This window comes from Apaloderma vittatum, unplaced genomic scaffold (assembly GCF_000703405.1).
Source record: "Apaloderma vittatum isolate BGI_N311 unplaced genomic scaffold, ASM70340v1 scaffold20278, whole genome shotgun sequence".
NCBI classification, from domain to species: domain Eukaryota; kingdom Metazoa; phylum Chordata; class Aves; order Trogoniformes; family Trogonidae; genus Apaloderma; species Apaloderma vittatum.
The window spans coordinates 1,587-13,220 of NW_009730432.1; the positions used below are offsets into that span (position 1 = coordinate 1,587).

Consider the following 11,634-nt stretch of genomic DNA (forward strand, 5'->3'; position numbering starts at 1 on the left):
CCCATTTCTATCTTTAGGCTACAGTGTTTATGAGTACTCATAGTTTCCTCTTTTGAAGAATCATTTGTTTTACAGTCTATACAGGGAAACAGAGGCTAACAAGTTGACCGTGCCATAGGTCTCAGAGCTGCTCTATCCACGATTGCTGTTCTGAGTGCATGGTGCTAACGAGTGTCATAATTTCAGGTGTTTCTCTAAATCTGAAACTTAAAACAGATACAATGTAATTTTCTAGAACAGCGTCAATTCTTACTCTGCATCATAGTCTCGCTCGGTCGCCATGTGTTGCCTGGTCTAGTCGAGAGGTGGCGTCCCTGCCCATGACAGGGAGGTTGGATTAAATGATCTCTAAGGTCCCTTCCAACCTGGGTCATTCTATGAGTCTATGATAGTCTGGTGATGCCAAATCATTCTTTTTCTGATTTTTCTCTTGTAGTAATTACTTGGAGAGGGAGAATGAGTAGGCATGTGAAGAAAGGACTCCAGGCTATTGAGCAGTAGTATACTGTAGTATTAATATGGACATTCTGTTTCAGTTTTTCTGTCCTGGTCTCACGTTCTATTGATCTGTAGGATATTGTAAGGCTTTTGGTGAAATACTTGGTACACTGTGAGTTGGAGAAGTGAAAGCTACTGGAAAGTGTGGACAGTGTAACATGCTGATTTTTAATAGATATTTGAAGCTACAGTTGCTATTTCTAGAGGTAAAGCTACTGGATAGAGAATGTGAGTTATCTGGCTAAGGTAGTAATGACCAATCTTTGAGCTGACTTCTCAAAACACATGTGAAATTATTAACTGCTTTAATTTAGAAAGAATCCAGAGTGAGATTCATCTTGCCTGCCTTGTGGTTCTAAGAGTTAGCCGTGTCTTCCTGGTGCGGGAGAGGAATACATCAGATGAACTGCCTCTTCGGCATCTCCACAGGGCAGTGTGTCAAAAATGATACCAGTTTTTCCATGGGCTCTGGAGTGGATTTAGGCTTATGTATTGATGTATAAGCTGGGAAAGATGAATCCTACTCCCAGATTCCAGAAAGGTTATTTTACCTGCTTCTGAAGGTCATTTCCATGTAGATTCTTTACGTGCTGAGGCTGTGTTCTTCCCTGACGTGAATTTGCATTCCATCAGATGTACATCTTTGTCATTTTAGATTTCCAGCTCGAGATCTATGTGCATGTGCTGATTTTCCAATGAAGTACATCCTGGTAACTGGTGGCGTCATCTCAGGCATTGGCAAAGGGATCATTGCAAGCAGCATTGGCACCATACTGAAATCATGTGGTCTCCGTGTCACTGCGATCAAAATTGATCCATACATAAATATAGATGCTGGAACCTTTTCACCATACGAACATGGTACGAAGGGCAGTGCTGTTTTCTTTTGCGTAAATATTTGTATTCACAGTAATGTGGTGTTTTGGTAATTTTATTTTTTTTTATTTTTATTTTAATACCTTAGTTATTAGTGATTTTGTAATGTATTTTGCAATGCAAGCTTGTTTCTTACTATGTGGTCTCCAGGGCATTGTCTGCTCTAAGCAGAGAGGAGAAGCCTGCTTATTGAAGATACTTTTAGGAGTAGACACTTCCTTTCTGTAAAATGCTGATTTGTTGGGAAGATCCTAGCTATAGGCTTTGTTCAGTTAATGCTATCTTCAGCTCATCTTGATAAAAAAATAAAATATTGAAATAATACTATAAAATATACTTGAAACTTAAGCCCTCAACAGTTACTTGTGAGTGCTGGGTGTCCAGTGTCCGTGCCTTCTAGTGTATCTTCATGAGTTAGATTAAATTCTCATTTTAGTCACCATTTGTGAAGCTTAGAGAGCCAACTAACAATATTGTTTTAAAGTAGATGCTTAGTTTGGCTGGTTAGGTCTCTAAGCTTCATTGGCTGCGTTGACTACATTGCTCATGAGCTACAGGACAGTCTGACATGCATTAATAACACTGAATGTTCCTTCAGCTGTCTGGCTTGTTACTTGTACATTTTTAAAAAAACCATTGGTTTTCAAAGTTCCAGTAGACATTTTTAATTCTTTTTACTTGTTGATTCTTGTCTGGTTACTTTTACTCTACACCAAAATTTATGTAACTGGAAATAAATGTGTTTATCCCCTGAGCTGAAAAAAGACCACTTTGCCACTTTGCTTTTTGAGTGGAGGAAGAGCGCAGCACATCAGACCTTTCTCAAAAAGCCAAATTTAACTAATCCAGTGGTCCTGCACTTTCAGAAGCACATCTGGTGCTACTCAGGCAGGTGACCAGTGAAGTTCTGCCTTTACTTTGGGATTAAGACTCCTGCAATGAGTTGAGATGTATTTCTCACCTGGATCAGGTGCAGGGCAGGGGGCATGTAGTTCCCACAGAATTTTTATTTTATTTTTTTCTCCGAATCAGTAAGAGTTTCTTACTGCTTGTGAAGAAACACTGGCTTGGTGGCTAGTGAGTACAAGTTGAAACATGCTGGAATAGCAAGCCTCTTCTGTTAACATTTTGGCAGAAGTATGATTGAGTCAAAGGATTTTAATTAAATGATTTCTGGTTAACCAAAGAGATTTTTTAATAATTTTTTTTTATTCTTCAAAGGTTTGCTTATGAAAAATGTTGATTCCACTCTGCATTTGTTGGCTTATGTGATAACTTAGTCCAGAGGAGGTACTCAGTGCCTCATAGGATCAGGCATAGCCTTCCAGTCTTTTGTACACGTGTGTTTTTGTGGAACTATTCATTGGATTGTTGTATGTTGGTGGGATATATCCATAGTCCACACTGTACCTTCAGGGGAATTTCTTCTTCTTTCTTTTTCTTTTTTCTTGTGCATTAGTCCTGTAACTAAGAGCTTTCCAGCTTTACCTCAAGATCTAGCAACTATAGTTCCTTCAGAAGCTGAATAGGTTCAGAATTTAGAGACTCTGTAGAGGTCTAAGAGAAGTCTGAACCTGAGGGATATTTTCATTAGATTTTTTTTTCACTGTGGGCATAGTGAACCAAATATTACAGGATGAAGAAGCTGAATAAGAAACAATGATGATGTGTGAAGAAACATTTACGTGCATCATAATATTGCTCCTGATCCAAGCCTTAATCATTAAGTAGATCCAAACAACAAGAGTTTTTAGTGAAACGCTTTAAACGCACATAATAATTCATGGTTATAAAAGCACAATTTTTGCTGCATGGAAATTCATGTTTTATTTGTTGCTGATTTATGATTCTTGGAGATTGTTTTCTTCCAATCGAGGATTGTAGCATGCTGTTGAAATGCTGGTTAAATATTTTTTTAAAAGTAATTTAAATATTTTGGCAATATAACTTAAATTTATTTGCAAAACTGTATGTGACTGATGGATAGACGTTTGATGTAAAAGTAATGAATCATATTAAGTCACACAGAATGACAATGCAGATTGAGTTGGAGCATATACTTTATTGATATGTTGTTGTATTATGTCATTTAAAAAAAATTCTTCAATTTTAAGATTAGTTTTTGGTAAAAAAAAATTTAACTCTTTCTGGCTATTTTAGTACTTTTCTCTCTATTTTCATTTTTTTCAGGTGAAGTTTTCGTGTTGAATGATGGTGGAGAAGTTGACTTAGATTTGGGAAATTATGAGAGATTTTTGGACATCAATCTCTATAAAGATAACAACATTACCACTGGAAAGATATATCAGCATGTCATTAATAAAGAAAGACATGGTGATTACCTGGGAAAAACTGTTCAAGGTGATTTTTTTTTTTTACTTCTGTGAGGTGCTAGTCCTTTCAGTCTTCACGAGGGATCAATCAGCTATTTACACGCTAGATCAGCTGTTACAAGAGCTGGTAGTTTCGTTTTGATTTTCTGCTCAGTTCCCCCCTTTTGGATGCAGAGACTGATATGTGGGCATAAACTAAAGATACATTTGCCTTCTTCGGTTTTGTCTTGTAGTTGTTCCACACATCACTGATGCGGTTCAGGAATGGGTAATGAATCAGGCAAAAGTTCCCGTGGATGATGACAGAAAAGAGCCACAAATTTGTGTAATTGAGGCAAGTATGGAACCTTTTAGGATTAGCTTGCTTTCTCTTTGCTACTTACTTTAAAAAGGTCAGACTGAAGTTTTATGGAGAGCAGTAATGCAAAGACACGTTTTGGTTTATTAGAGAATGATAGGTATGGTCTTATCCCTACATCTTCTGTTGACTAAATCCTTTCTTGAATACTGCTGAAAGTGAGCTACTTAAGAGTTTATTAATTTATACAATTAAAGCAGTCAGTTACTGTAATGTGAAGTATCTATTTCAAGCTATGGGCATTTGGCTGAAGCTTTATACTGTTAATAGCATTGAGAAAACTTGTGTGATACTTGAAATCTCCTATGGTCAGTGGCCTGTAACATTTCCATGTGACTTCAAATGTTGATCTAGTAGCTCGTGGTCAGGTTTAAAGAAATATATTTAAACACCATATAAGTTAGTTTCCTACTTCCTGGTATTATTTTTAAGATCTTTGGAGGTATCTTTGTTAATCACTTAACCTCCGGATGTTCTGCACAAGGTAAACAATGCATTTTAGGGGGCTGGAGAGTAAGTCTTATGAGGAGCAACTGAGGGAACTGGGATTGTTTAGCCTGCAGCATGATGGGAGACCTTCTGACTCTCTACAGCTACCTGAAAGGAGGTTGCAACGAGGTGGGGATTGGTTTCTTCTCCCAAGTAACAAGTGATAGGACAAGAGGAAATGACTTCAAGTTGCTCCAGGGGAAGTTCAGATTGGATATTAAGAAGAATTTCTTTACTGAAAGAGTGGTGAAGCTTTGGAACAGGCTGTTGTGGGAAGTGGTGGAGTCACTATCCCTGGAGGTGTTCAAAGAATGTGTAGATGTGGCACTTTGGGACATGGCTTAGTGGTCACGGTGGTGTTGGGTTGACGATCTTAGAAGTCTCTTCCAATTTTTATGATTCTGTGGTTCTATGATTCTATCCTTAGTAAAGCACTGAGACGAGTAGAGCACTGGAGGAAAGGCAGTCAGTAATTGCCAGTATTTCTATTACAGCAGAAAATACGCCTGAGATTTTGACAGAGGAATACGTCAGATTTAATGTCAAAAGTGACCACTGTAATCAACAATGTGTTTAACTTTGTGACTCAGGCTGCTGAATTGCTTAATATTTCTTATGCAGAAGAGTCAGCCTTAATTAAAATACACGTATATAACTGTAGGTCTTTTTTGTGATGTGCACAGTGAGAATCAAACATTTCATTTAAAACAAATATAAAGACAGTAAATACAGAAGTTGCACAAGAACATTAATAAGTGATGGACTTATCAGTCCTTCAGCTTCAAACTTAATTTTGTTTCCTCCATTTAAGGTGTGTTTTTTGTCTGGTTTTTGGGTTTTTTTTTGTTACAGCTTCAGTCTGATAAAAATATTTTTCTTCAGGAACGCAAGGATAATTGTAATGCTTTTCCATGGCAAAATTCGGAAGCAATTAAACTAAATGTGTGTGTCACATACAAATGTAGTTGTCAGAACTGGCACTGGGTGAACACAAATATGCAATTCTGTCAAAAGCCACTTGGTGGCAGAGAAGAATCATGCGGAAATAAAACTACTAAAATCGTCGAGCTAAACGCTGTTTAATCTACTACAGCTCTTTGTGTCTTTGAAAGACATCTAATTTCTGTCTTTTAAAGTAAGTTTTATCATGGACTTCGTCTTGGGTTTTGTCTTTGTAATAAATATTTAAAGTCTTTTATAACATTAAATATTATTTCATATTGTCCATATGGCATTTATTGATGTTGGAAAGCTGTGATAATGTTGCTATGTGCCTTTACCTCATTGTTTGCAAGTATTCGCTAATCTGACAAACAGGAAAATAAAGCTTTTTGGTACAAACCCTTCACATCAGCTTCACTACTGACGACTTGCTCACCACGTTGAAAGCAATGTGAAAGTGTTTATTCTTCAGTAGCACCACACGCCTTCCCACGAGGGGTTTGTGTGTTTGGTGTAAAGTGAATATAGCAAAATGGGAATTTTTTCTTTTTCTGTGGAAAACAAAACAAGTGCAGAATAGGTGAGGGATCTTTGCAGAGTAGGCCTGCAAATTTTATTTGTCATTTATTTTTAAGGTAAACATTTTGGAAAGCATGCTGAGTATGTAAGAGGCAGACTTTTTGTTTTGCTTTCTGCTACTGACATATGGAAATTTTCTTTTTCAGCTGGGTGGAACCATTGGAGACATTGAAGGAATGCCATTTGTTGAAGCATTTAGACAGTTTCAGTTCAAAGCAAAAAGAGAGAACTTCTGTAATATCCATGTTAGTCTAGTACCACAGGTAAGTTGTTAAAATTAATAAAACAGGTGTATTGGGCTTTATATTTGTTTGTTTCTCCCATTAACCCTTTCATGCTGGAGGGTTTCAGAGACAGAGATAGGAAACCCAGCCACACTGGGGTTAATAAAGGCCTTGACACTTACTTTATTGGTGTGAAAATCTGTTCTAATGTTCTAAGCTACCAAAAAAACCACCCATTTTTAACACTAATTTGTCTAGATGGCTAAACACAGTTGTGGTTTATACTGGCAGGTGATGGTAGATTTTGAACCAGGTTAGAAAGTGCTCAGACTCTATCAGGTATCATTTAAAATTCTGTTTGTTAGAGCTAAGGCTATCAGGAGAGAGCAGTATAAATGACCTTACACCTCTTTAGGTGGTGGGAACCCCGAGTGGTGTGGCATTGAATGACCCTGATGCAGGGCAGACCACATACCTACCGGAGATTCTCCCCTTTCGGCCATTTGAGCTGACAGATAATTTTCTTACAAGGAAACAACACTATTATTTTTACTGTCAGACGGAAGGAATGTTTTCGGTAGAACTTCTTGCTACATCCCTAGATGGAAGGCGAGGCCACGCGGGGGATGGAAAGGCAGGTGCTCAGTAGGAGCTGCTGGCAGCCTTCTCCAGTGCGGGGAGCTCGTGGAATTTGTCTTGCAGCCAAGAGATTTGTGTGGCCTGGGCAGCCTCAGAGGACCTCTGATTTGGTCACTAACTCCTCTGTACTGTGCACTGATTTTCCAGTAAAAACCACTACACCTTTTTGTACAGGACTAGAAGTGTTTTTCCATTAGAACTCTAAATTTTACTTCACAAATAAGTTTTCATATTAAGAGGTAAGTATTCACTGGGGAGATGTTGGTAAGCAAAGGTGGGCAACAGTTATATGGTTGCACCTTGTACACTTCAAAAGAGAATTATTAACCATTACAGTTATGAATTAGAGGATTGATCAGCAATTGGTAGGCTTGCTTCTGTGTATTTGAAACCAAAATTATTTAGTACATCTGGTTATTTCTAAGGGTGATCACTAAAGGCTTTGTGCTATGTTGGATGTTCCCTATTTCGTAGCAAAATTCAACTCTTGGAACATTCTTCTTCTTGTACCTGAATCAATTATATTGAAACTTTTCCTCTGAAAGAAATAAACCTGACAAACCTGACATGAATTAGAGCCATGTGGTTTCTTAACAGAATTTCTTATATAACTGGTGTCGTAACTGTTTCTGGTATGTTGTGGCTCTATTTTGGATACGTTTCCTTCCTGCAAGTATTATTACTTGCAATGACTTTTTCCTTTTAATCTATAACTTCTCTGTTAGTAGATGTCACTTGTTGTTTGACCTTTCAAAATATGTTTTTCCAGCCTAACGCCACTGGCGAACAGAAAACAAAACCAACACAGAATAGTGTTCGAGCACTGAGGGGTCTAGGCTTATCTCCAGATTTGGTGAGTCAATACAGCTTTTTAGTTGTAGGCCAGCTACAAGTGTCCTTGCATAACCTGCAAGCCCTAGTCTCCCATGAGTGATGAGAATTTTAGAAGAAAATGCAAAATACATGCTGCACTGCTTCACTAAAACCACAGGAAATAAAATTACTCAAATTTACTCTAAATTTACGTAATTCAGCTAACTCCTTGCAATATCTTGGGACTGTATCTGTGTTCTGCCTCTAAAGGGATCTTTGCAGAGAAACGATTCTGCACTGCTAAAAATAATCTAAAGTCTCAATTCACATTGTGGGAAGACCTAGAACACTTATGTCTTCTAACATTCTCTCACAAATTTCTGATTATGAATTATTTAGAAGCATCTATCCTACCTTTGAAGTACAGCCTTAAAAAAAGTATTCCTGTCTGGAAATACAAAATGTGTGGGTGAATCTTCAAAGTAAGATTCCTCAATTTCTTTCATAGAATGTTTTGGGATGGAAGGGACTTTTAAAGGTAGTTTAGTTCAAGCCCCCTGCAATAAGCAGTGATGTCTTTAACTAGATCAGATTGCTCAGAGCCCTGTCCAACGTGGCCTTGAATGTTCCCAAGGATGGGGCTTCTAAAACTTCTTTGGGCAACCTGTTCCAGTGTCTCACCACCCCTATCCTAAAATTCTTTTTCTTATAGCTAGTCTAAATCTACCCTCATTTAGTTTACAACCATTACCCCTTGTCCTATGGCAATGGGTCCTGCTAAAAAGTTCGTCCTCATCTTTCTTAAAAGCCCCCTTTAAGCATTGAAGGGTTGCAGTGAGGTCTCCTGGGAGCCTTCTCTTCTCCAGGCCAAACAACCTCAACTCTCTTAGTTTTCCCTCGCAGGAGAGGTGTTCCAATCCTCTGACCATTTCTGTGGCCTCCTCTGGGTCTGCTCCAACATGTTCATGTCCTTCTTGTGCTGAGGACCCCAGAGCTGGACATAGCACTGCAGGTGGGATGTCTTAAGAGCAGAGGAGGAGAATCACCTCCCTCGACCTGCTGGCCACGCTTCTTTTGACACAGCCCAGGATAGGGTTATCTTTCTGGGCCGCAAGTGCATATTGCCAGCTTGTGTCCAGCTTTTCATCCACCTGTACCCCCAAGTCTTTCTCTGCAGGGCTGCTCTCAATCCCTTCTTGCACAACATGCTCTAGTGAATCTAAAGCCATCGAGTTTTGCTGCATGCCAGTGGGCAAATGACGGCAAATGTTCAACTTCTTTCACTCTTTCTCCCCAGTGCTCTAGTAATGAGTATGAACTTATTCCCTGGATGTCTGCCTCCCTGGAACTTTTCCTTGGAAGCAGAGAGGAGCCATAAATACATTCAAACTCCCTGTTGTGATACCTATCTGACACTGACATTAATCTGTTCTGTCAAGTGTTGATAGCAGTGAAGCCAGGGCAGCACAGCCTCAGATGCAAGTACAACCCCAGTTCAAGCTTCTGCTTTTATCTTCCTGAGCTGCAGCTGGTGCAGCTCAAGGTCTGCTAGACCTAGAAAAGGACAGTTTTCCTTTTTTGTGCGAGGCTGCCTGTTAAGTCAAAGAATATTTTCCTTACTTGATTCTGGAAGTTTCTGAGCATTTTCCAATACCATAAAGTCCACGGGGAGAAAAAGTTTCCTAGCTCTGCTCAGAAAGGGAAGAGTAGTGAGAGTAGTCACTGCTTCTGTATAAGATTTATATCGTCAAAATAAAAAAATATTCTTAAGAGAATAGTCACCAACTAAATGCTGTGCTTTTTTTTTGTTTCTTTTGAACTTTTGCGTTTTACGTTTATCAAAAATAACAACTACAATGGCTGTATAAATAGTGTATGTGAAGGATGTATTAGGTAACTTCAAATTTTTGTCACCTGGAAACTGTAATCAGCTTGTGGAGGGGAAAGACCTTTATTAACGCAATGCTGCTCTACATTCCAAGCTTCAGGGCCTAAATTTCAGAATCAACCTTGAGGTGCTAATTGCATATGGAAAGTTGTACATAATTTTGAAGACTTTTAAGATAATTGCCAGTGCCAGACTGCCCCCCCACCTCCCCCAGAAATTAATTTTTGAAAGCCTGTTAAGTATGTGTGTAATAAGAAGAAGACAGAATAACACAGTCACTTTCTCACATCTTGAGTTCTTGCCTGGGGCAGATCTGGGACTGTCAGAAGCACAGTACTTTTAAATTTCTTTTTTTTAAACTGCTGTTGACCACCATAGCATAGGGAGATTACACCCTGAGAGGCCTTGGCACTGTTATAAAGTTGCCTGGGCACTGCTTCAAGAAAATCTTTAAATGGTCGCTTCCTTGGGCCATGGGCCCGAGGCCTAGGCAGCACATGGGGAAGCTCCCAGATCAGCGGTCATGGGGGCTTCCCTCATGAGCCATGTTGTCAGGCCGCCCCATCCAACCCTGACTAGACCGTGGCCAGGCTTCGTCTTCATACCTGCTCCTCCCTGGCTGCTCCCAGACTTCCCTGATGCGGCACACGGGGCCTCTCTCCGCTGTGTACATACAAGAGCTGTGCTAGTCTCCATGGAATATCCTGAGCGCTTAACGAATACGCAGGATCTGCAGATTTAGTGGACTCTGTTACAGCACTTTGAAAACATTGTACGCTTGTCAGTGCTGCCCTATTCAGTTGACTTGTTCCTCGTCTTCTTTTTATGTTTGTTGAGCTGAGTCGCTTCCGCTGTTACTGTAGTTTTGTGTTTTCATGCTGATTCTAATGTTTTTGATTTCTGTGACTGCATTAACTTTAACTTTCTCTTGGCAAGATGGGAGATAGATTTCAAACTGGATTTAATCACGTGCTTATGTTATCAAGCTTTATGAATTATGTCTTCAAACAGTACCCATTTTTTAAGTTGTGCTTAACTGAATAGAAGGTACAAATTGTTTCACAGTTCTTTTTTTGATTGTACACTAATTTTCCCTTATACTTGGTATTGTTTTTCTATTCCTAGAACATTGAGGAAAGTTAATGAGACTTCATCAGTATCAGTGTAGCTGAGCTGCATTCTAGCAAGGTGATCAAAGATCAGCTTACAAGTTTCTGAACAAAAAAGGGCTTAATGCATTAAACAGTTGCATTTGCAGAAAGATGGGAGCGTAATGAATTGATTTTTTTTTTTTTAACAAGATCATCCTACTTGCTGTTATACTTTCAGGATTCAAAATAACATAATGCGGTAGACCGAATAATCAATAGGCACATTGACAGATCAGTACAGCATTTTGAGCTAGTTTCCTGAAGTTACATAACGCAAAAAAACCTTTTCAACAAAAATCAAAACACATGCTTATTTTCTTTATTGGTAAAAATTATGTGCATTTTATAAAATTCCTGAGTTTTACATATATCAGCAACATAATAGAATAATTGTACCAGAAAAAACACATTATCGTTTTTTCATCTTTAGGCTTCTTTTTATCATGATGTGCAATTTAAGAATTAAAAGAAAGTGCTGAAGTACTGCAATGCTAGAAAATATGCATGTAAGCTAAGTCCTGTTGCTCTAAATTTAGCTGATAAGATCATAGTCTTTCTTTCAATTCGTCATATTTTTCATACTTACAGAGCTGTTAGACTTGGCAAAGCGTGTTACAATAGTAGCTACAAGAAAGGAGAATGTGAGGAACTAGTACTACAGAGAATGCCAAAGAAAAATCAGTAAAAGTGGGTGGGTGTGGACAGGTGACTGATTTACTTCTGCCTCATTAGCAGATATTTGTGGGCTATGATATATTGTAGAACTCCAAAAGAGGGGAAGAGAGAAAAAGGCACATTTGTTTCTGCTGTTCTTCCTGTCGAGGGTTAGGGCTGGGCCGGCCTC

At 38.8% G+C, this 11,634-nt stretch overlaps 1 protein-coding gene across 1 annotated transcript; it reads left to right on the forward strand.

Annotated features, from left to right (window-relative positions):
- Window positions 1-1,159: 1,159 nt before the first annotated feature.
- LOC104277991 (CTP synthase 2-like) lies at window positions 1,160-7,791 on the forward strand (the record flags this gene model as incomplete). Its single annotated transcript, XM_009874817.1, has 5 exons — window positions 1,160-1,359; window positions 3,565-3,735; window positions 3,941-4,041; window positions 6,222-6,338; window positions 7,708-7,791. Coding segments are annotated over exons 1-5 (639 nt in total), but the record flags the coding sequence as incomplete, so codon positions are not given.
- Between the last annotated feature and the right edge of the window lie 3,843 nt (window positions 7,792-11,634).